The sequence below is a fragment of the Erythrolamprus reginae genome, chromosome 4 (assembly GCF_031021105.1).
Source record: "Erythrolamprus reginae isolate rEryReg1 chromosome 4, rEryReg1.hap1, whole genome shotgun sequence".
NCBI lineage: Eukaryota > Metazoa > Chordata > Lepidosauria > Squamata > Dipsadidae > Erythrolamprus > Erythrolamprus reginae.
In genome coordinates this window covers 2675391-2699370 of record NC_091953.1, presented here as the reverse complement: position 1 = coordinate 2699370, position 23980 = coordinate 2675391, and the positions used below count along the sequence as shown (strand labels likewise).

General features: G+C 44.7%; 1 protein-coding gene across 4 annotated transcripts in view; it reads right to left on the bottom strand.

Annotated features, from left to right (window-relative positions):
• The window catches only part of FAM168A (family with sequence similarity 168 member A), an 86611-nt gene that overhangs the window by 28393 nt on the left and 34238 nt on the right, over window positions 1-23980 (bottom strand). For 2 of the 4 annotated variants that reach the window (XM_070749470.1, XM_070749473.1), the window contains exon 2: window positions 5526-5614. In XM_070749470.1, coding sequence (XP_070605571.1) covers window positions 5526-5614 — 89 coding nt within the window. Of the gene's footprint in view, window positions 1-5525; window positions 5615-12416; window positions 12566-23980 lie in introns of all 4 variants that reach the window. The other 2 variants (XM_070749471.1, XM_070749472.1) reach the window with 2 other exon arrangements.

The window sequence follows — 23980 nt, the reverse complement described above, 5'->3', positions numbered from 1 at the left end:
CGTTGTAACTTCGAGCAGTAACTAAACAAATGGTCATAAATCAAGGACCAGCTGCGTATCAGAGTCAAGGGAGAAGCAGTTGTGCTTTGCCACATCTGGATGCCGTTAATCCTTCGAAATGTATCGTCTGCAGCGTTTTCTTGTCCTTGTGCCTTTACCAAATCCACCACAAACTGAGCATTTCTTAGCTTCTGGGAGCAAAATTCTTGTACAGCTGTCGGGATAAACATCTGGCAGGGGATAACCGAAAAGCTAGAACCACCACAGCTGTTCTTCGTGGGCTCAGTGCTTCAAACATACGGGTGAGTAGCTTATCCTAGTGGGATTAAATCGGTGAAAATTGTGCAGTCCTTCGTACTCTCTCTGAGCCGGGCTATTTTCTTGCAGACGTTTCATGTCCCCAAGAGATAATGTCACAAGTCAGTCATGGCGAACCTCTGGTGCGCATGCTAAGTCGGAGTGCATGCGCGGCGTTGCCCTGTGTCAGCTGCAGAGCGCATGCACGCACTAGCCAGCTGATTTTCGGTCTTCGGGAAGCCATTTTGGCACCAGAGTGCAAAAAACCGCCCAATGGGCAAACCGGAAGTTCGAAAAAACGGACTTGCGGTTTTTCATACTCTGGCGGCTTCAGGGAAGCTTCTTGAAGCCCCCAGAGTGCCGAAAACAGCCCAACAAGCAAATCGGAAGTTTGGAAAAATGGAAGCCTCCTTGAAGCCTCCAGAATGCGAAAAACAGCACAATGGGCCAAACGGAAGTCTGTTTTTCCGGACTTCCGGTTTGGCCACTTTTTTCACCATCCCAGGCTTCAGTGAGGCCTGTGCGCATGACACAAGGATGAGGGGGATTGTGCGCACGTACAAGGGACAGCACATGGGATTGTGCATGCATGGGGGTAGTCCCTTCCTCTCTCTTTCCTCTCTCCTTCTCTGTGGCGGCCCCGACCCTCTGGAACCAGCTGCCCCCGGAGATCAGAACTACCCCCACCCTCCTTGCCTTTTGTAAAGTTCTTAAGACCCATCTCTGCCGTCAGGCATGGGGGAACTGAGACATCTCCCCCGGGCCTATATAGTTTGTGTGTATGCTTGCTTTTAATAATGGGGGTTTTAGTGTTTTTTAAATTATTAGATTTGTTCTTACATTGTCTTTGTTATTGTTGTGAGCCACCCCGAGTTTACGGAGAGGGGCGGCATACAAATCTAATAAATAAATAATAAATTAATAAATAAATAATATTTATTGGATTTGAATGTCACCCCTCTCTGTAGACTAATAATAATAATAATAATAATAATAATAATAATAATAATAATCGCTATACAGACTATTGGGATGAAGACCCTTTGAATGGGGTGGGAGTAGGAATGGATTTGCAAAAGGGAAAACTGCAGACTACAGGTAAATTATTCCAAATTCTTTCCATTGATTTTCCTCCCCCCAGAATCGTTTAATTAAAATCACCAGCAGATCAAATTGTGGCCGTTGCGCGAAGGGCTAAATTATATCACAGAGTCCCCCAGGGAACATATCTTGAAGTTTATTAGAGTGACGCTTGTCCTCTGGCCCTCCGCAAATCCATGGCAATAGGATTAGGGGCACAAAGCGGGTTAATATTCCATAGAGGCTTGGCTGAAAGAGCTAGAAGGCAGGGAGGGGGCAGCTCCAAGCTAGCAGAGCGACACTCTTAAGACGAGGGGGCATCGCATTTTGAAGAGGGCGGGCTGATTAAAATATGTAGTTATCAGAACCTGTGTCACTAAAGAACTGCATAAGCGCAGACACATTTCTGAGGTTTATGAATGTTCTTGACATTTTTTCCTAAGGTCTAATTTGTTTTCAACCCATTTTTAGTTTTCGTCTTTGAAGGCTCATCTTTTAGTTTTAAAAACCACAGTGTAAATTAATTCCTTTCGTCCATCCATCGTTCTGTCTCTGCCTGCCTGCCTGGATGGATCTATCTATCTATCTATTGTCTGTCTCTCTGTCTCTCTGTCTGTCTGTCTGTCTGTCTGTCCTCAATCCATCCATCCATTCATCCATTGTATCTACCTATCTACTGACCATTTATCCATCCATCCATCCATCCATCCATCCATCCATCTATGATATCTACCGACCTACTAATCACTTATTGATCATCTATCCATCCATCTATGGTATCTACTTCTCTATTGATCATCTATTCATCCATCCATCTATGGTATCTACCTATCTACTGATCATCTATCCAGCCAGCCAGCCAGCCCTGTTGTGTTTACCTACCTACCTACCTACCTACCTATCTACATACCTACATACATATACATGTGACACACACACACACATATATATATATATATATATAATCTACGAAAAATATATAAAATCTACGAAAACAAATATATGTATATATGTATAATGTATATGTGTCTGCCTGCCTGCCTGCCTATCTATCTATTTATCTATCCATCTATCTATCATCTATCCATGTATCCATATCTATCCATATCTATCTTTATCCATCTACCCATCTCTCTCTCTTTCTATCTCTATATCTATACACACACAAAATGTATATGCCTGCCTGCCTGCCTTCCTATCTATCTATCTGTCTGTCTGTCTGTCTATGTATCTCTGTCTGTTCTGTCTGCCTGTCTGTCTCTCTCTTTCTATCTGTCTTCTACCTATGTCCATGTTTATTCTTTTTCTGTCTGTCTATCCATCGATCCCTCCATCTATCTCTGTCTGTCTGTCTGTCTGTCTGTCTGTCTGTCTGTCTGTCTGTCTGTCTGTCTATCTATCTATCTATCTATCTATCTATCTATCTATCTTCCTTCTACCTATGTCCATATTTATTATTTATCTATCTCCCCACCCATCCATCCATCCCTTTCTCTTTAGCTCTATCATCTGTCTGTCTCTGTCTTTCACCCATCCATCTCTTTCTAACTAGGTCTGTCTGTCTGTCTACCTATTTACCTGTCTTATCTTCCTTTCTAACTGTAGACTTGGAACTGTCACTAAATGAATGGTTGTAACATGAGGTCTACCTGTAGTCCACCATTCAAACAAGATTGATAAATGCAAGAAAATGACTCATGATACGGTAGAGAAAATCCTTTCTCTCTGAAAATTCCTTTTGCAATGGCAAAAGTCAAGGATATACACTGGAATACTACTGAAAGCCGTCTCTGTGCCTACTAAACCCACAGACAAAAGTTCAAGCTTCGCTGTGTTGCGAATTAAAATACGTTGGTCTGTGCTCTTTCATTCTTTTATTTTCATGTGATGCTGCGAGAACGTTCTCTGCTTACCCCATTCGCGTTAATTCCTCTGGATCACAAACTAAAACTCCTTTAAAAACAGAATCCTGTTCTGCAGCCCACAGGAAGAATTCCTACCAAGATTTACATCATTTATTGACCAAATCAAGAGCTGTGGGGTCCTTGGGGCCCTCTGAGCTTGGTGGTTTCCTTAAAGACCTTTCATGACCCAACTAGGGAACATCATCAATGCTAGGAGGGAGTGGGGTTGGTGGGGAGTAGGAGGAAGAGGAAGGAAGGGGACTGTGAGGTTTTGTTAAGGAGATTGCAGAACGACCCTTGATCTACCAAGGACATGCACAAAGGAAAACGTGGGATTCCAGCAGATATAATTCAGTCATACAAAACAGATACCTTAAAGTTCAATTAGAGTTTACTTTAAAAATAACACAGTCAAAGTTAAACAATGCGGTCATACACATTCAAATCAGTCAATATCTCTCACTACAATTGTTCTGTTGGGCTCTCTGGTAGACTCCTCCCAAAAATTCACAGGTACAAATTTCAGACACACACACATTTGAAAATTCAAAACAATGTTCTTTATAATGAAAATTCACTTAAACCAAGCCCTCTTTTGGTATAGCAAAGAGCCCTCGTCTCCAACCAAACTGGTAATTTGTACAAGTCCCTTATCAGTTCTGAGATACTTAGCTTGCAGCTGTGAGGCAATTCACAGTCCTTCTTCTTTCACAAAGTGAAACACACTTTGCTCTGGTTTAGTTTCAAAGCGGGGAAAAATCAGCACACAAAAGGTCAAAGTCAGTAAAGCAGTCACGAAACACAACGATCAGATAATCCTCCACAATGGCCAAACCCACAGGCTGCTCTTTATAGCAGCCTCACTAATGACCACAGTCCCACCCAACCACAGGTGGCCTCATTTTCTTTGATAATAATCTCTCAGTTGTTGCTGCCTATGCATAGCTCTCTGCATGCGTGGCTGTATCATTAACTCTTGTTCTGAATCCAAGGAGGAGCTAGAGAATTGATCTCCTTCTGAGCTGTCTGCCACACTCTCCTCCTCCCTGTCACTCATGTCTTCTTGGTCAGAGGAGCCTTCATCAGCAGATTCCACCAGGGCAAAACAGGCCTGCATCATGTGGATGTCTCCCCCACATCCACAGTCCTTGGGGCAGGAGCTGGGCCAGAGCTAACCACAACAACAATAATAATATTACAAGCCAGTCTTTGTCTTACATATCAGACATACATTACAGCTTACAAATTCATCCAACTAACATAGAGCTTACTACATCAGTCACAATGAATCAGCAAAAAGAACAGAGAGAGGAGAAAGAGAGAATCATACTCTCTGACTCCCTCTTGTGGCAATTTGCAACACTACCTCTTAAAGCTATAGTGCTTCAATGCATACAAGCATTCATTGTTAGCTTGTTTATATATTGCAAAGCCCAACTGAGCTTGGAGGTGTTCTTGCCATCGGAGGCTCGTTCATAAAAGACCTCAAAATCTAACGCGAGTCAGCTAGTGTTGTGGTTGGCTCTGCCCCAGCTCCTGCCCCAGGGAATGTGGAGGTGGATGCAGGGGAAACTTCAACATGTCACAGGCCTGTGTTATTGTCAACAGAATCAGATCAGAGTTTAGTTTCCTCGGATGAAGAAGAAGATGGGAGTGACTCGGCAGAGGAGCACTTGGCACACAGCCCAGGCAGCCAATCTCCCTTATCTTCCATTGATTCGGATGAAGACGTTTTGGACCCACGCAAGTGCAGAATTATGCGTAGAAGAGACCAATTAAGGACATATTACAGGAGATAAGAGAGGCCGCCTGTGTTTGGATGGGGCTCCAGTAATTAGGGCTGCTGCTAGAAATAGCAGCATGTGGGTTTGGCCGTTGTGGAAGAGTATCTGATCGCAGTCACTTCGTTGGAAGAAGAAGGGGTGTGAAGTTTGTTCACAGCTGCTAGCTAAGTACTTAATGACTGCTTAAAGTTAATTGTACAGACTACCCGGTTGTTTTGGGACGAGTGCTCTTTGCAATACAAAAAGAGTGCTGAGTTTATTTTGAATTTTGGGATAAAGAACATTGTTTTGAATTTTCAAACATATGTGTGTGTCTGAAATTTGTACCCTTGAATTTTTGGGAGGCTTCTACCAGAGAGCCCGGCAGAACAGCTAGATCCCGAATCCTAAGCACACTGTGCCATGGGGATCTGGAGCATGCCAACACCCTACGGCGCATAATTTCGACAGATCCTTTTACCTGCATAGGCGACGTTCTTGGGATTTCCGTAGGGAGCGCCGGGCTGAACGGTGCTGTAAACAGGATTCATCGTAGGAAATGTGAAAACTCTGAAAACAGAACAAAGGGAAACATTTACAACTACTGAGGGAAAATGAATTTTTAAAAAATACAATTAATATCTCGGTACTGAACAAGAGCATATTAAAGGATTTCTGCTCTTAGCAGTCAGAAACAATGCAGGAAAGGAAACAAAAAAAATATTCTTCTAAAGTTTATTTTTTTAAAAGGGCACACACCTGTTTTATTTATTTTATTTTATTTTATTATTTTATTTTATTTGTAAGCCGCCCCTCTCCAGAGACTCGGGGCAGCTAACAGCAATAATAAAACAGCATATAATAATAATCCAATACTAAAAACAGTTAAAAACCCATTATTATAAAAACCAAACATACATACAGACATACCATGCATAAAATTGTAAAGGCCTAGGGGAAAAGAGTATCTCAATTCCCCCATGCTTTTGTTTGTTCCAAAGAAAAATAGGTAGATTACAAATGAACAGAGCTGGAAGGGACCTTGCAGGTCATCTAGTCCAACCCCATGCCCAAACAGGAGACCCCAACATCTGGCTCTACCTAGAATCAAACTCACAACCTCCTGATTGTGGGGCGAGAGCTCTACCTCTAGGCCACAGCAATATTAGACAGTGCAGGTAGTCCTCAACGTACGACCACAAGTGAGCCCCAAAGTTCCATCACTAAGCAAGACAAATCACCAAGGGAGCTTTGCCTCATTTTACAACCTTTCCTGCCACCGTTGTTAAGTGAATTACTGCAGGTGTGACGTTGGTCATGGGGTTTTTAAGTGGATCTGGCTTCCCCGTCAGAAGGTCGCAAAAGGTGTGTCGTGTGATGCAGGGATATGACAACCGTCACAAGTACATGCCAGTTGCCGAGCCTTTAGATTCAGATCATGTAATCCTAGGGATGCCTTCCTCTCCTTCCTATTCCTTTCCTTCCCTTCCCCTCCCTCCCCTTCTCCTTCCTTCCTCCCTCCCTCCCTCCCTTTTAATTGTGTAATGAAACATCTGCAAGAAAGCAATGCAGCACAGAATATCATTTCATAGCGTGACATGTAAAGCTGTGGTTATCAGTCACAAAGGTACCGGAAAGAGTTAATTGAAGGATCAAAAGGTATTTAAGAGCTGGTCTCCTTGATTTGCCAACTGTAATTAAGGACGGCAATTATAGAGCTCTCTTTTAATTTGCCACTGGAGGGTTTTCTCCTCCCTGCTTCAGGGCTGGTTGGCTGGGAAAAGCAACTCCCTGGGAGTAGTAGCTAGAAGAGGGGAAGCCACTCTGCCTCATTTTGGCGGGCCCCAGGGGAAGAGCCTTCTCTGTGGCGGCCCCGGCCCTCTGGAACCAACTCCCCCCAGATTAGAACGGCCCCCACCCTCCCTGTCTTTCGCAAATTACTTAAGACCCACCTTTGTCGCCAGGCATGGGGGAGTTAAGTTATCCTTTCCCCCTAGGCTATTACAAGTTATGCATGGTATGTTTGTGTGTATGTTTGGTTTTTTATAATAAGGGTTTTTTGGTTGTTTTTATTAATTGGATTGTTCATGTGGTTTTACCACTGTTGTTAGCCGCCCCGAGTCTGCGGAGAGGGGCGGCATACAAATCCAATAAATAATGATGATGATGATGATAATAATAATAATAATAATAATAATAATTATTATTATTATTATTATTATTATTATTATTATTATTACTATTATTTTACAATCCTGTGGACTTCCAACTCCCAGAATTTGAATCTGGGACCATCTGGTTTCACCCCTTGGTTTTCCTGCGCAGAACGTCGCAAAAGGTGGCAGTGCAATCGTCATAATTGCGAGACAGTTTGCCAAACGTCTGAATTTTGATCACATGACCACTGGGATGCTGCGATGGTTGTTAAGTATGGGGAAAAAAACAGTCATAAGTCACTTTTTTCAGTGCCGTGGTTACTTCGAACGGTCACTAAATGAATTGCTGTAAGTCAAGGACTACCTGCATGGTTGGTGGTGGAATGTACCTGTATGTTCATTGCCTGGTTGCAGACGAACTGCAAAGATCAACCTGGCACCAACTGTCTATATGGCTGCTCATCAGGCCGGCCTGTCAATCAAAGGGGTTAGGGGGGAGAATCTTTAAGCCAGCCTTCTGCTTGCGCTTTGCACGTTGCTCAGGGGCCGTCTTGTCACACTCTGGTGCCTTTGCCTTGAGGAACGAGAGACGGTATCTTCCTTCCTTTAACCCACCCATCCTTCCTTCCTTCCCTCTTCATTCTCCTTCCTTCCATCCTTATTTTTTTCCTTTTGTCTTCATTCTCCTTTCCCCTTCCTTCCTTCCTTCCCTCCCTCTTTTCTCATTCCTTCCTTTCTTCCTTTCTTCCCTTCCCTCTTCATTCAACTTTCCCCTTCCTTCTTTCCTTCTTTCCTTTTTCCTTCCCTCTTCATTCTTTTGCTTCCTTCCTTCTTTCCTTCCTTCCTTTTTTCCTTTCCTCTTCATTCTCCTTTCCCATCCCTTCCTTCTTTCCCTTCCCTCTTCATTCTTTCCCTTCCTTCCTTCCTTCCTTCTTCCTTCTCATTTCCCCTTCCTCCCTCTTCATTGTCCTTTCTTATTCCTTCTCCTCTTCCCCTCTTTTTCCTTCCTTGCCCCCTTCCCATCTTTCCCTTCTTTTTCTTCGTCTTTCCCTCTTTCCCTTTCTCCTTTCCTGTCCCTTCTTGGATGCTCAAATGCAAAAGGGGAAACGTTTTTCCTTTTGTTTAGTTTTTAAGTTTCTTTTGCTAGCCCTATGCCAACAAAAACGGAGGCACCGCAGCCCGGTCCTCTGCGGAATCACTTCATGGGCCACATCCGGCCTATGGACCTTGGGTTTAAAGCCTCTGCTCTACACAGACCACTGGTTTATTTATTTATTCATTTATTGGATTTGTATGCCGCCACTCTCCGTAGACTCGGGGCGGCTAATAACAGCAATAAAACAGTATACAGTATAACAAAATCCAATACTAAAAACAGTTAAAAACCCATTATATAAAAACCAATCATACATACAGACATACCATGCATAAAATTGTAAAGGCCTAGGGGGAAAGAGTATCTCAATTCCCCCATGCCTGGCGGCAGAGGTGGGTTTTAAGCAGCTTTCGAAAGGCAAGGAGGGTGGGGGCAATTCTAATCTCTGGGGGGAGTTGGTTCCAGAGGGCCGGGGCCGCCACAGAGAAGGCTCTTCCTCTGGGTCCCACCAAGCGACATTGTTTGGTTGACGGGACCCGGAGAAGACCCACTCTGTGGGACCTAACTGGTCGCTGGGATTTGTGCAGCAGAAGGCGGTCCCTGAGGAAATCTCCCTGGTTGTCCTTGTAAAACCGTTCAAAGTCACTACGGAATCGGGGGGAAAGCTGATTTATGGCTAGGTGTTAAAATAGGCCTGTTGAAATTTGATCAATTGGAAAATGTGTGCCCTATTGACATATTCTTAAGGTATATATGTATTGATGTGTATGTGGAAATTGTGGAGAAAGAAATAAAAAGTTTTATTTTATTTTTTTTAAAAGAAATTTGGGGCTCACTTGTTGTCATAAGTCGAGAAAAACCCGCAAACGCTTGGAGCTTTAGCACCCTGGACAGCTCCTTTATTTTTAATTTTATTATTTTATTTCATTTCATTTTATTTTATTTGTTTTATTTTATTCAATGTATAGGCTGCCCGACTTGTAACAGACTATTTTGGACTGTAAACTTTGTTAACAGGTCGTCCTCAACGTATGACCATATTTTATTTTAATTTATTTATTTATTTTGTTTATGTGTTTGTCAAACAATTATAGGATGGTAATTTGTACAAATAAAACATTAGATAAGTAATGATAAACATAGAAACATAGAAGATTGACGGCAGAAAAAGACCTCCTGCTCCATCTAGTCTGCCCTTATACTATTTCCTGTATTTTATCTTAGGATGGATCTATGTTTATCCCAGGCATGTTTCAATTCAGTGACTGGATTTACCGACCACATCTGCTGGAAGTTTGTTCCAAGCATCTACTACTCCTTCAGTCAAATACTGTAATATTTTCTCACATTGCTTTTCATCTTTCCCCCAATTAACCTCAGATTGTGTCCCCTTGTTCTTGTGTTCACTTTCCTATTAAAAACACTTCCCCTCCTGAACCTTATTTAACCCTTTAACATATTTAAATGTTTCAATCATGTCCCCCCTTTTCCTTCTGTCCCCCAGACTAGACAGATGGAGGTCATGAAGTCTTTCCTGATAAAGTTTTATGCTTCAGACCTTCCATCATTTTTGTAGCCCGTCTTTGGACCCGTTCAATTTTATCAATATCCTTTTGTAGGTGAGATCTCCAGAACTGGACACAGTATTATTCCAAATGTGGTCTCACCAGCGCTCTACACAGCGGGATCACAATCTCCCTCTTCCTGCTTGTTATACCTCTAGCTATGCAGCCAAGCATCCTACTTGCTTTTCCTACCGCCCGACCACACTGCTCACCCATTATGAGACTGTCAGAAATCACTACCCCTAAATCCTTCTCTTCCGAAGTTTTTGCTAGCGCAAAACAATACTCAGATTGAGGATTCCTTTTCCCCAAGTGCATTATTTTACATTTGGAAACATTAAACTGCATTAAACATAAAAAGTAATGATATAAATGTTTTATGTTTAATGATAAACATAAAAAGTAATGATAGAAGTCAATAGAACAGTAGGACAGGGGCGGTAGGAACAATGGTGCGCATATGCACGACCCAGATGTTCGTTGCTAAGTAAGTCAGTTGTCAAGCAGGTTTTTGCCCCATTTTATGCTCTTCTCCTTGCACCGTCGTTCAGTGAATCACTGCGGTTGCTCACGGTCGTTAAGTGAATCAATGTACCCCCCCTTTCACTTGGCTCATCAGAAGGCGGCCCAAGTAGACCACATGACCGCGAGACCCTGCAACCGTCACAAGTACATGCCAGTGGACAAGGGTCCGAAATGTAATCACGTGACGCCGGGGGGGGGGGGGGAGAGGCTGCAACGGTCACTAAGTGTGAAAAACGGCCATGACTCACTTTTCTCAGCCACTTAACGAACTGTTGTAACACTTGTTGTACTAAAGGTCAAAGTCACAACATTTCTTTATGCGCGACTGATTTATTCCATTAAAAATCTAACAAAAGAAAAGAAACGAACACTTTTTCATCGTGGGAGAATTGCTGGCAAGAATCATTTCAATTAAGACCAGGTAGAAAATGAACTTTTTATTATTCCAAGCTGCTAATCTGAAGTGAGTGGGCTAAATCCGTACGCTTGGGGGGTTTGTCTCTGGGCAAAATAATATATTCCCTCCTCTCCAGTGGAGAGAAACGCCTGAGGTGTGTATCTAGTTAATTATTTCCCTGTGGCAAGCAGAATGCTGTGGGCTAAACCTATCCAGCTCTTCCCTTGTATTATTCTTTCCCCCCCCCCCCAATTACTTCTGGAAATGGAAAATAATCATCTGTCGTCAGGGTTTTTTTTAAATCCGGGCCTTGCCCCAAAATCAGAACGGGATATAGACCTGCCTTGAAGACCTGATCAATTTAAAGATGGCAGTCTTTTCTCAGTCTCCCGTTTTCCAAAACGCAGTCCTTGATTTATGACCACAACAGAGCCCAAACATTTCTGCTGTTAAGTGAGTTTTGCCCCGGCTGGCTTCCATGCCGAAGGATGGACTTCTAGAAACAGCAACCGAAATGATCAGGGGTCTAGAAACCAAGACTTACGAAAGGAGGGCCAGAGCGGACATGATAGCAGTCTACAGTTATATGAGGGGATGTCACAGAGAGGAGGGGGTCACTTTATTCTCCAGGGCACCAGAGGGCCGGACGAGGAACAACGGCTGGAAGCCGACCAAGGAGAGATTCAACCTGGAAATAAGGAAGAACTTCCGGACGGTCAGAACGATCAACCAGTGGAACAACCTACCAGCGGACGCTGTGAACTCCAATACTCTGGACATTTTTAAGAGGAAATTTGACTGCCATTTGGCTGGGATGCTATAGGGTTCCTGCTTAGGCAGGGGGTTGGACTTGATGACCCGCATGGTCCCTTCCAACTCTAACAATCAATCAATCAATCAATCAATCAATAACTGACCGTCTCCTGCTGACTGGTTCAAAGTCACTTGACTGGTTTTCCGGCCTAAGGCATGACTTGAACCCAGTCTGGCTTTCTTGTCTAAGGCGGAACTAGAATTCACTGTCTCCTGGTGATTGGCCCAAAGTCACCTACTCAGCTTTCATGTCTAAGGCGGGACTAGAATTCACCATCTCCCGGTGACTGGCCCAAAGTCACCCAGTCAGCTTTCATGCCTAAGGTGGAACTAGAAGTGAATTTCTCTTGAAGAACCATAAAGCTGGCAATATCCCAGTGTGAACCCCTTCCATTTTTTTAAACCGAACTTCATATTCTTATTATTAGGCCTGGACCAGCTTAGAAACCTTCAGGAAATGACTGACAGTTTTCTGAATTCAACTAAATGACATTTTCAGAAATGTGGATTCTGCTTTGGCAATAAATAGGGCTTGGGCCAGGAAAAGCATGAACAAATTTTAATAATGCCGAATGGGAAGCCCGACCCCGATAGGACTGCGGACGGGGGCTTTTCTACTCAAGCCCACCTCCATCTTACTTATGCAATCAATCGAGTCATTTATCTCAAAAACACAGTGACCTTCCTGCGTCATTTTACACAAGGGCCAATCAGGAATAATCAATACTTGAAAGGCCTTCACTTGCGACCGTTGGTTTAGTGACGTTAAAAGTGACAGCAGCCTGAAATAAAATATGGGTCTTATGACCAGGTTTCACACCTACGATCGTTGTAGGTCACGTGATTAAACTTTGAGTTGATTGGCAACGGTTGCGAGTGGTCCACGTCCAGCTCAGATGATCACGGATTTCAAGGACCAGGAGTCAGATGAGTACTGGTATCGCAGGCCAGTGTTCTTGTCACCCGAGTCTGAGAGAAATAATGAAGGAGAATTGGAGACTGGGGAACCACCAGAGACTGTAGAACCCCCCATTATGGTACTGTCTGACTCAGAGGACGATGGGGACTTTGAGGATCAGGACCCCCTGTTGGATGCAAGGGTAAGAAGGGTGAGCTCGAGACATGAATACTATCTTACAAGAAGGGGTTCTTGGCGTTAAATAGATCTATGGGACATTGGGCCACGCCTTGGCAGTATATAAGGATATACAGCTACAGCTCTGGAATATGGGACTGACTTTCCCAACATCAGCAAACTACCGTCAAATAAGCTTCAAATATTTTGTAATAATTACACCACCTTTAATAATTTTGTTACAATTAAACAACCTTTAAAGATTTTGTTATGATTAAATGAGCATTTATGATTTTCTTATAATTAAATAAGCATTTATAACTTTTGTTATTTTATTTATTGTTAGATTTGTATTCCGCCCCTCTCCGAAGACTATGTTAAATAGGTGCATTTCATCTTAATAAAATGGAAGTTCTCTGATAATTATTTTACAAATTTATTTATTTATTTATTTAATTGGATTTGTATGCCACCCCTCTCCTAGGACATGTTTTATCTTTTTAAAAAATCATATCAGTGATCTGTGGGACTTAAAATTATGAGTTTGGTGGTCCGTGGGATTTAAAAGTATGACTTTGGTGGTCCCTGAGGTCCAAAGGTTTGCTCCAAACTACCTGGGGGTAGAACAAGAAGCAACGGGTGGAAACTACTCAAGGAGAAAAGCAACTTAGAACTAAGGAGGGATTTCCAGTGAGAACAATTAACCCGTGGAACAGCCTGCCTCCAGAAGTTGTGGGTAACAGGTAGAACAACACCCACGCTGATTTGTAGTTGCGCAATGGAAAAGCATATTTTCCTTCCTAAAATTCCATGCACAAAGACCTCCACGAAGAAAGAGACCCCAGCCTCAACACATCCTAAAGGCTGCTACGGTAAAAGCAGAAACACAGCTGCAAAACATATATATCTCACTCCGCGGCCTTCATTAGCTGCCGATCAGTTTCCGGTCACAATCCAAAGTGTTGGTCATGACCTTTAAAGCCCTACATGGCATTGGGCCAGAATACATCCGAAACCGCCTTCTACCGCACGAATCCCAGCGGCCGATAAGGTCCCACAGAGTTGGCCTTCTCCGGGTTCCGTCGACCAAACAATGCCGTTTGGCGGGCCCCAGGGGAAGAGCCTTCTCTGTGGCGGCCCCGGCCCTCTGGAATCAACTCCCCCCAGAGATTAGAACGGCCCCCACCCTCCTTGTCTTTCGCAAATTACTGAAAACCCACCTTTGTCGCCAGGCATGGGGGAGTTAGGATATTCCTTCCCCTAGGCCATTACAAGTTATGCATGGTATGTTTGGTTTTTATAATAAGGGTTTTTAGTTGTTTTATTAAATTGGATTGTTACATGTTGTTTTTACCATTGTTAGCCACCCCGAGTCTGCGGAGAGGGGCAGCATACAAATCCAATAAATAAATAAATAAGTGAGTGAGTGAGTGAGTGAGTGAGTGAGTGAGTGAGTAAATAAATAAATAAATAAATAAATAAATATGAACAGACATGAATGAAGAAACGGAACCCATTCAGTTATCGAGGTCCTTGGACGCCTCTCCCGACTCTCTCCTTCGGTTACTCAGAGGATGTTGCTGAAACGGAGGGGGAAAATATTCTCCCCAGAAACCGTTTTGCAAAAGCCGGAGGGACAGAGCACAAAATTAACACACCCACAAAATGTTCGGGAGGACTCATTAGCGGCCTGTTGTGAGCAGAACTGCCCTCTGGTGACGGCAATGTTGTGAAGGAGAGGATCACAAACCAGATGGGGCTGCCAAAGTCAGGAGTGGCAATGATTCTCCTTTGCAGAATCTTGAATGAAGAGGGAAATCACTTAAGCGGGAAATTGGGAGGGAAGAAATGTCGTCTCCAGCTAATTTCCTGGCTGGGACTGTCGGTAACAAGGAATTGGCATCCTTTTATGACTTGTGGACTTCAACTCTCAGTCAACAAATGGAACTATGGCCCTTTCGTGACCTGTGGACTTCAACTCCCAGAATTCCTGAGCTAACAAAGGGAACTATGGCCCTTTCAGGATCTGTGGACTTCAACTCCCAGAATCCCTGAGTCAACAAAGGGAACTATGGCCCTTTTATGACTCATCGACTTCAACTCCCACAATTCCTCAGCCAACAAAGGGAATTACGGCCCTTTCGTGACCTGTGGACTTCAACTCCCAGAATCCCTCAGCCAACAAAGGGAATTACGGCCCTTTCGTGACCTGTGGACTTCAACTCCCAGAATCCCTGAGTCAACAAAGGGAACTATGGCCCTTTTATGACTCATGGACTTCAACTCCCAGAATTCCTCAGCCAACAAAGGGAACTATGGCCCTTTCATATACTTCAACTCCCAAAATTAAGTCAACAAATGGAACTACGGCCCTTTCAAGATCTGTGGACTTCAACTCCCAGAATTCCTGAATCAACAAATGGAACTATGGTCCTTTCATGACTCATGGACTTCAACTCCCAGAATTCCTGAGCCATTGAGACCTTTTCAAACAGGTTCTGTCCTCACATTTATTTTAACTGGAGTTGGGGGGAAAAGGCCTTTATGTAGAATTTGATCCTGATCTTGCAGGGGGGAAAGGCCTTCCTACTCTCTCGTATTTTTCCCTTTTTTTCTCTTTCCCTCAGAAATTGATGGAATCACAAAGGACTCAGGCCTGGTTTTGCTCTGAAGAGCAAACAGATGAGCTCAGTCGAAAGTCATTATGCCCGCTGAGCCAGAGGGCATAGCCTTTCCCCCCCCCCTTTTGTGTTCTCACAAATACTCCTTTATGTGGTTGGGTGCTCAGGCGTTTGACCAAACAATAGAGTGGGCCTGATCGGCAAAGGTGGAGCAGGGGGCCGACATTTTCTGGATGGATACCTCAGATTCCCCTTTCCAAAAATGGCTCCTGAAAGGAAAGAAGGCTGCTGCTTCCCTCCTTCCTTCCTTCCTTCCTTCCTCCCATTTATTTCCCTCCCTCCTTTCTTTCCCCCTCCCTTCCTTCTTTCCCCCTTCCTTTCTGTTTCCTTCCTTCCCTCCCCTCTTCCTTCCCTCCCTTTCTCTTTTTCCTGCCTTCCTTCTTTTCCCCTCTTTCGCTTTCCTTCCTTCCTTCCCTCCCTCCCCTCTTTCTTTCCTCCCTCCCTTCTTTTTGCCCTTCCTTCTTTCCCCCTCCCTCCCTTTTTCCCTTCCTTCCTTCTTTCCCCTCCTTTCTCTTTCCTTCCTTCCCTCCCCTCTTTCTTTCCTCTCACCCTTCTTTTTTCCCTTCCTTCTTTCCCCTCCTTTCTCTTTCCTTCCTTTCCTTCCGTCACCTCTTTCTTCCCTCCCTCCTTTTTCTTTTCCCTGCCTTCCTTCTTTTCCCCTCTTTCTCTTTCCATCCTCCCCTCTCCTCCCCTCTTTCTTTCCTCCCTTCTTTTTTCCCTTGCTTCTTTCCCCCTTCCTTTTTTCCTTCCTTCCCTCCCCTCCCCTCTTTGTTCCTTCCCTTTCTTTTTTTCCTGCCTTCCTTCTTTTCCCCTCTCTTTCTCTTTCCTTCCTTCCCTCCCCTCTTTCTTTCCTCCATCCCTTCTTTTTTTCCTTCCTTCTTTCCCCCTCCCTTTCTGTTTCTTTCCTTCTTCCACTCTCTCCCCCCTCCTTCCCTTCCTCCCTTTCATTTTCCCTTCCTTCCTTCTTCCCCCTCCCTTTGTTTCCTTCCTTCCTTCCTTTCCTCTCTCTCTCCCATTCCCTTCCTCCCACCCTTTCTCTCTTTCTTTCTTTTTTCCTTCCTTCTTTCCACCTCCCTTCCTGTTTCCTTCCTTCCCTTTCCTCTAATTTCGACTTGAAATTAACAGCTAAGTAGATATCAGCAATTGTTTAGATTTGCACAGATTTTCAAAGGTTTCGAACAGAAAACATCTATTTACCAACAGATGATAAACGTGACTTTAAAATTGAAAAACAAAGGCTGCTATTTGCAGTATCCATCTGTCACTCCAGAAAGCGATAGGCTGCCATTTTACGGCATGCTAGGACAGCCAAAGAATAGTCAAAAAGAATACGTAATTTTTTTAAAAAAAATCCCTACTCAAAATTGCAACTGTAAGGAAATAAAATAACTAGAGGAGGAATGTTCAACAAACAAATTTAATAGTGAAGAAAAAGAAATATCATTTTCCCCGCAAGCGAAAACCGTTAGGCCATAAAATAGAAAAAAAGGAATAGAAAATGAAGAAGCGAAGCTGCTCTGGGAACTATGAGCATACAAAACTTTGGTCAGACCAATCCTTGAATACAGCTCATCTGTCTAGAACCCCCACCGCATTTCGGACATAAACACTCTAGAAAATGTCCAGAGATACTTTACGAGAAGAGCCCCCCACTCCTCCACTCACAACAGAAGACCCCAAGAAACTAGACTTACAATCAGTGTTCCCTCTAATTTTTTTGGGGGGTGGGCGGAAAAGTATAGTGTCTGAGCGGCAGTCCCCTCGGGACTGGGCGGCACAGAAATAATAAATAAACAAATAAACAAACAAACAAACAAATAAAAAACCCACCCTGTTTTGCCTCAGAGAATTTCAAAATAAAACACTGTACTGTGTGTCTATAACAGTGAGCTCATAATAGGGCAACTCTATCAATATCAAAATGCCACTTAAATAGTTGAGCTAGTTTCAAACTAGATTTTGATTTTCTTTCTCTCTTCCTTACTCCCATTCTTTTTCTTTCTCTTTTTCCTTCCTCTCTTTTTTCTATCTGTTTCTCTCTCTTCCTCTCTCTCTCCTTCCCTCTCACTCTTTCCCTCTCGGCTTCTGGGCAGGTTTGGAAAACTCTGAGTTGATGATGATTTTTAAGTGAGCGATTGCTCACTGCTCAGCTTAGAGGGAACTATGCTTACAATCCTAGGTTTAGAAAGCTTAGAACTACTTCACCTTAAGCACAACCTAACTAGCATAACCCATAAAATTATCTGCTACAATGTCCTTCCTGTCAACGACTACTACAGCTTCAACCATAGTTCCCTCTAAGCTGAGCAGTGAGCAATCGCTCACTTAAAAATCATCATCAACTCAGAGTTTTCCAAACCTGCCCAGAAGCCGAGAGGGAAAGAGTGAGAGGGAAGGAGAGAGAGAGGAAGAGAGGAAGAGAGAGAAACAGATAGAAAAAAGAGAGGAGGGAAAAGAGAAAGAAAAAGAATGGGAGTAAGGAAGAGAGAAAGAAAATCAAAATCTAGTTTGAAACTAGCTCAACTATTTAAGTGGCATTTTGATATTGATAGAGTTGCCCTATTATGAGCTCACTGTTATAGACACACAGTACAGTGTTTTATTTGGAAATTCTCTGAGGCAAAACAGGGTGGGTTTTTTATTTGTTTGTTTGTTTGTTTATTTATTATTTCTGTGCTGCCCAGTCCCGAAGGGACTGCCGCTCAGACACTATACTTTTCCGCCCCCCCTCCCAAAAAAAAATTAGAGGGAACACTGGCTTCAACCACAACAACACACGAGCACACAACAGATACAAGCTTAAAGTAAACCACTCTAAACTCGACTGCAGGAAATACAACTTTAGTAACCGAGTAGTTGATGCATGGAACTCACTACCTGACTCTTACCCCCAAAACTTTACCCTTAGACTGTCCATTGCTGACCTCTCCCGATTCCTAAGAGGTCAGTAAGGGACGTGAATAAGTGCACCAGTGTGCCTTCTGTCCCCATGTTTCTCTCTTACTAGTATCAGCTATATAAATATTATTATATCTTTCTATACCACCAATACGTACTTGACAAATTGTCGGCATTGACAAAATTCCCCACCAGTAAATTGCAAAAAAGGCATCTTTGCTCCAAACAGCTCACAATCCTACCATCAAACATCCACATCTGGTTCTCCCAGGTCTGTGGGAAGGCCTTGATAAGGGGTTTAAAAATGCTAAATCCAGTCTAAACATCTGGATGACCAGATGATGAACAAGAAGATAAAAATAATATGGCACTCAGATTTATAGATCGTTTCCTATTGCTTTTACAGCCCTAAGCAATTTACAGAATCAGCCTCTTGCCCAGAAGAGGGAGGGAGGAATAGCAATAGCATTTAGACTGATATACCACTTCTTAGTGTTTTTGAGCCCTCTCTAAGCAAGCGGTTTACAGAATCAGCCTCTTGGGAGGGAGGGAGGGAGGGAGGGAGGGAAGGAAGGAAGGAAGGAAGGAAGGAAGGAAGGAAGGAAGGAAGGAAGGAAGGAAGGAAGGAAGGAAGGAAGGAAGGAAGGAAGGACAATAGCATTTAGACTTATATACCACTTCATAATCCTGGGGAGGAGAATTAGAAAGCCTGAGATAATATAAGCAGGGGTGGCGCAGTGGTTAGAGAATGCAGCGCTGCAGGCTCCTTCATCTGACTCCCCACCTTTTCCGGCGCTGTTTCCTCCCAGGACATTCCTAAAGAGGCCCCACGGAGGCTTCTCCCCACCTTTTCTGGCCCTGTTTCCTCCCTGGAGATTCCTAGAGGTCCCACGGAAGCTTCTCCCCGCCTTTTCCATCCCTGTTTCCTCCCTGGAGATTCCTAGAGAGACCCCAGGGAGGCTTCTCCCTGACTTTTCCGCCCCTGTTTCCTCCCAGGAGATTCCTAGAGAGGCCCCACGGAGGCTTCTCTCCACCTTTTCCAGTTACAGTTTCGAAGGCTCAGTTTTGTAAGTGGAAAATGGTTCTTGAGAAGAGGCAAAAAAATCTTGAACACCCGGTTCTTATCTAGAAAAGTTCGTAAGTACAGTGGAACCTCGACATACGAGCAGCTCTACTTACGAGCTACTCGAGATAAGAGCTGGGAGGGGAGCGACATTTTTGTTCGCCTCCCGAGCTCACATTCGGGATACGAGCGCCAAGGAGCTGTCTCCTGAAGCCGAACGCTAACTTCCGCGTTCGGCTTCAGGAGACAGCTCCTTGGCGCTCGTATCCCGCGTGTTTTAAAAGGTTGCAGCCGGCCTGGGGGGCTCGGGGGGGAGGGGGGGTGCTGGCAAGCCCCCCAGGCCGGCTGCAACCTTTTAAAACACGCGCGCCGCTTCGCAGCTGTCTCCTGAAGCCAAACGCTAACTCCGCGTTCGGCGGCAGCGGGTTTTTTTGTTGTTGCACGGATTAATTGACTTTACATTGTTTCCTATGGAAAACAATGTTTCGTCATACGAGCGTTCCGACTTACGAGCCTCCTTCCGGAACCAATTAGTCTCGTAAGTCGGGGTTCTACTGTAGAGGCTTTCTTAGATAGAGGCACCACTGTAATCCTCTCTCGGTTTTTCAAACGGTTTTTCCCAACATCTCCCGCTTTCAAAATTACAGAGGCGGCTTCCCTACATACCAGAGGCCATTAGCCTTGAACTCAGACCACCTGCTGTGCGTGTGCAAACCCCAATTTTAAATGAGAGGGAGGAACTTGCATTTTAAGAAAACCCACAACGCAGCAATGCAGCCGGGCACGATAAACATTGCTTACCGGAATCATGTTTGCGGTATATAATGACCCAGCGCCTGTGTTCGGGTAGTGCTATTTTTAACTGGTGTAATTTTTTTTTTGGAAGGGGGAAAGAAAACTCCGGTTTTCTAATTAAATCCTTTGCAGGCTTCGGTCCTTGGCAAACTGCACAATGTGTATTTTTCCCACAGAAGTTGTCTGGCTAAATTCATAACCTGGATCAGCAGGCTGGTAGTTCAAGAGAGAATGAAAATGTGTTTTTAAAAAAAAAAAAAAATACAGTGGTACCTCAAGATACGAACCCCTCGTCTTACGAACAACTCGTGATACGAACCCGGGGTTCAGAAAAATTTTGCCACTTCTTACGAACTTTTTTCGAGTTACGAACGCCAAACCCGAACTTCCGGGTTCTGCGTTCGGGAGGCTGCTGGGAAGCCCCCCGGCTGTTTTAAAGGTGACAGCCGGGCGGCGGGGCTTCCCAGCAGCCTCCGAACGCCGAACCCGGAAGTTCGGGTTTGGCGTTCGGCTTCGGGAGGCTGCTGGGAAGCGCCCGGCTGTTTTTAAAAGGTCGCAGCCGGGCTGGGGGGCTTCCCAGCAGCCTCCCGAATCCCGAACTATTGCCGAACTTCCGGGTTCGGGAGGCTGCTGGGAAGCCCCCCAGCCCGGCTGTCACCTTTTAAAACAGCTGGGCGGCTTCCCCAGCAGCCTCCGAACGCCGAACGCGGAAGTTCGGGTTTGGCTTCGGCGTTCGGGAGGTCGCTGAGAAGCCCCCAGGCTGTTTTAAAAGGTGACAGCTGGGCGGCAGTGTTTTTTTGCGGGGGTTTTTTTTTTGGTTGCACGGATTGACTTTACATTGTTTCCTATGGGAAACAATGTTTCGTCTTACGAACCTTTCGTCTTACAAACTTCCCCCTGGAACCAATTAGATTCGTAAGACGAGGTATGACTGTGTATATATATATATATATTCCTTGCAAGAAGAAATGATAGCAGCCTCACTGCTGAGAGGAACAGAAGCTACAAACAGCTGGAAATGCAACTTATTTTATGTCCCACGCAGGGGTTTGTGTAGATGTTCGGCACAGATGGGAGACAATTGTGAGCAGGGCTATTACAGATCTAATTTGCAGCAGTATAAAAATGCAAAAACGCCACCACACAACAGCGAGTAAACCTGGAGGAAGGCAGCCACCAAGAAGCTGGCTACATTAGCACGGTGAAATAGCTCCATGCTCTTAAAGGCAGAGTAGCTATCGCACCCCAGCAATGCAGCTTCACAAAGCAAAGTAACATCCGTGCCATAAGGATGCTTTCTTTAAAATGTTGTTAGGACACGTGAGTTGCAAATTGAGAGCAAGGGGGTGTGGAAGAATCTTTCTAAAATCAGCAACTTTAAAATATTTGAATTTTAACCATATGTATAGGTTAAATATGGAGTACAGAATGTGGAACAACATAGAATAGGGAATAGATTACAGAATTGAACAGACTAGAGAATAAGGAATAGGGAATAGATGATAGAATATACAATATAGAATAGGGAATAGAGTAGATTACAGAATATAAAATGTAGAATATAGAATAAGGAATAGATTACAGAACAGAATAGGAATAAGGAATTGAATAGATTACAGAACAGAATCCAGGGATTGGATACTGTAGCCTAGAGCAGCGTTTCCCAACCGGTGCCATGGCCAGGTGTGCCGCCAAGCTTCAGCTGGGTGGGGTGCTGCCGGTACTTCCGTCCTGGGGCTCCCGCTTGCAGCTGTCCCCCGCCTCCTGCTCGATGCCGCGGTTTTCGCCGCTCTCCTGCTGGGCCCCAAAGAAGGAAGGCAGGAAGAAGGAGAGCTCCATTCTTCGCACCTTTTTCCCGCCTTCCTTCTTTGGGGCCCAGCAGGAGAGCGCCGAAAACCACGGCATCGAGCAGGAGGCGGGGGACAGCTGCGAGCGGGAGCCCCAGGACGGAAGTACCGGCAGCGCCCCGCCCAGCTGGAGCTTCTCTGCCGTCGACGGCAAGTGTCCGATGGGAGCGGGGGGGGGGGTGGCCGCAGCGGCCGCAGGCAGTCGCGGGGAGATGGCGGCGGCGAGAGGGATCGCTCTCTCTCTCTCTCTCTCGACGGCAAGTGTCCGATGGGAGCGGGGGGGCGGCCGCAGCGGCCGCAGGCAGTCGCGGGGAGATGGCGGCGGCGAGAGGGATCGCTCTCTCTCTCTCTCTCTCAGCTGACTGCAAGCGGGAGCCCTGACGGTGGCGGTTGGAGGTGCTGCTGGACGTCGTACATGCTGACGCTGCGTGCCTGGCATATACGGTGTCCAGCACCACGTCCAGCTGCCGCCGTCAGGGCTCCCGCTTGCAGTCAGCTGAGAGAGAGAAAGAAAGAGAGACATATAAGAGAGGCAGAGAGAGAGAGAAAGAGAGACATAGCAAGAGAGGCAGAGAAAGAGAGACAGAGCAAGAAAGAGGGAAAGAGAGACATAGCAAGAGAGGCAGAGAGAGAGAAAAAGAAAGAGACATAGCAAGAGAAAAAGAGAGACTTAGCAAGAGAGGCACAGAGAGAGAGAGAAAGAAAGAGAGACATAGCAAGAGAGACAGAGAGAGAGAAAGAGAGAGAAAGAAAGAGAGATAGCAAGAGAGGCAAAGAGAAAGAAAGACATATAGCAAGACAGTGAAAGAGAGAGAGAGCAAGAGAGAGAGAAAAAAGCAAGAAAGAGATAGCAAGAGAGACAGAGAGAGAGAGCAAGGGAGAGAGAAAGACATAGAGGAAGGGAAGGAGGGAGAGAGAAAGAGAGGAAAAAAGAGAGGAAGAAAGAAAGAGGGATGGAGAGAGAGAAAGAAGGGAAGGAAGGAAAAGAGAGAAAGAGGGAGAAATAGAGCAAAAGGGAGGAAGAGAGAGGGTTTTTTTGTCCAAACTTTTCTTTAGCCCGCCCCCCCCCCTTTCAGTGTTCCCCAGGATTTGAAAATATGAATAATGTGCCGCGGCTCAAAAAAGGTTGGGAAACACTGGCCTAGAGCAGGGGTCGACAAAGTTGTTCAGAATCTAGGAGCCAGCCAAAAAATTTAGGAGCCAGAATTTTTTTTAAGCAAACTTGGTTTTTTGCCGAGTCTCCACCTGACATCGCTTTCACCCCCTCTGTCTCCTCCTTCCTCTCTCATCTCTTTCCTTCCTCTCCCTCCCTTTCTCTCCCTTTCTGTCTATCCTTTCTATCTCTCACCCCTTCTCCCTCTTTCATTCCCTTTCTCTCCCTCCCTTTCTCTCTCATTCCTTTCTCTCCCTCTTTCCTTCCTATCTCTCTTTCTTTTTCTCCCTCCTTCATATCTTCTTTCTCTCCCCCTTCCTCCCTCTTTCCTTTCTCCCCCTCCCTTTCTCTTCCTTTTTCTCTATCCTTTCTACTTCTTACTCTTTCTTTCTCTCCTCCTTCATTCAATTTTCTCTCCCTCCCTTTCTCTCCCTTTCTCTCTCTTTCCTTTCTCTCCCTCCCTTTCTCTTCCTTTTTCTCTATCCTTTCTACTTCTTACTCTTTCTTTCTCTCCCTCCTTCATTCAATTTTCTCTCCCTCCCTTTCTCTCCCTTTCTCTCTCTTTCCTTTCTCTCCCTCCCTTTCTCTTCCTTTTTCTCTATCCTTTCTACTTCTTACTCTTTCTTTCTCTCCCTCCTTCATTCAATTTTCTCTCCCCCCTTCCTCCCTCTTTCCTTTCTCTCCCTCCCTTTCTCTTCCTTTTTCTCTATCCTTTCTACTTCTTACTCTTTCTTTCTCTCCCTCCTTCATTCAATTTTCTCTCCCCCCCTTCCTCCCTCTTTCCTTTCTCCCCCTCCCTTTCTCTTCCTTTTTCTCTATCCTTTCTGCTTCTTACTCTTTCTTTCTCTCCCACCTTCATTCAATTTTCTCTC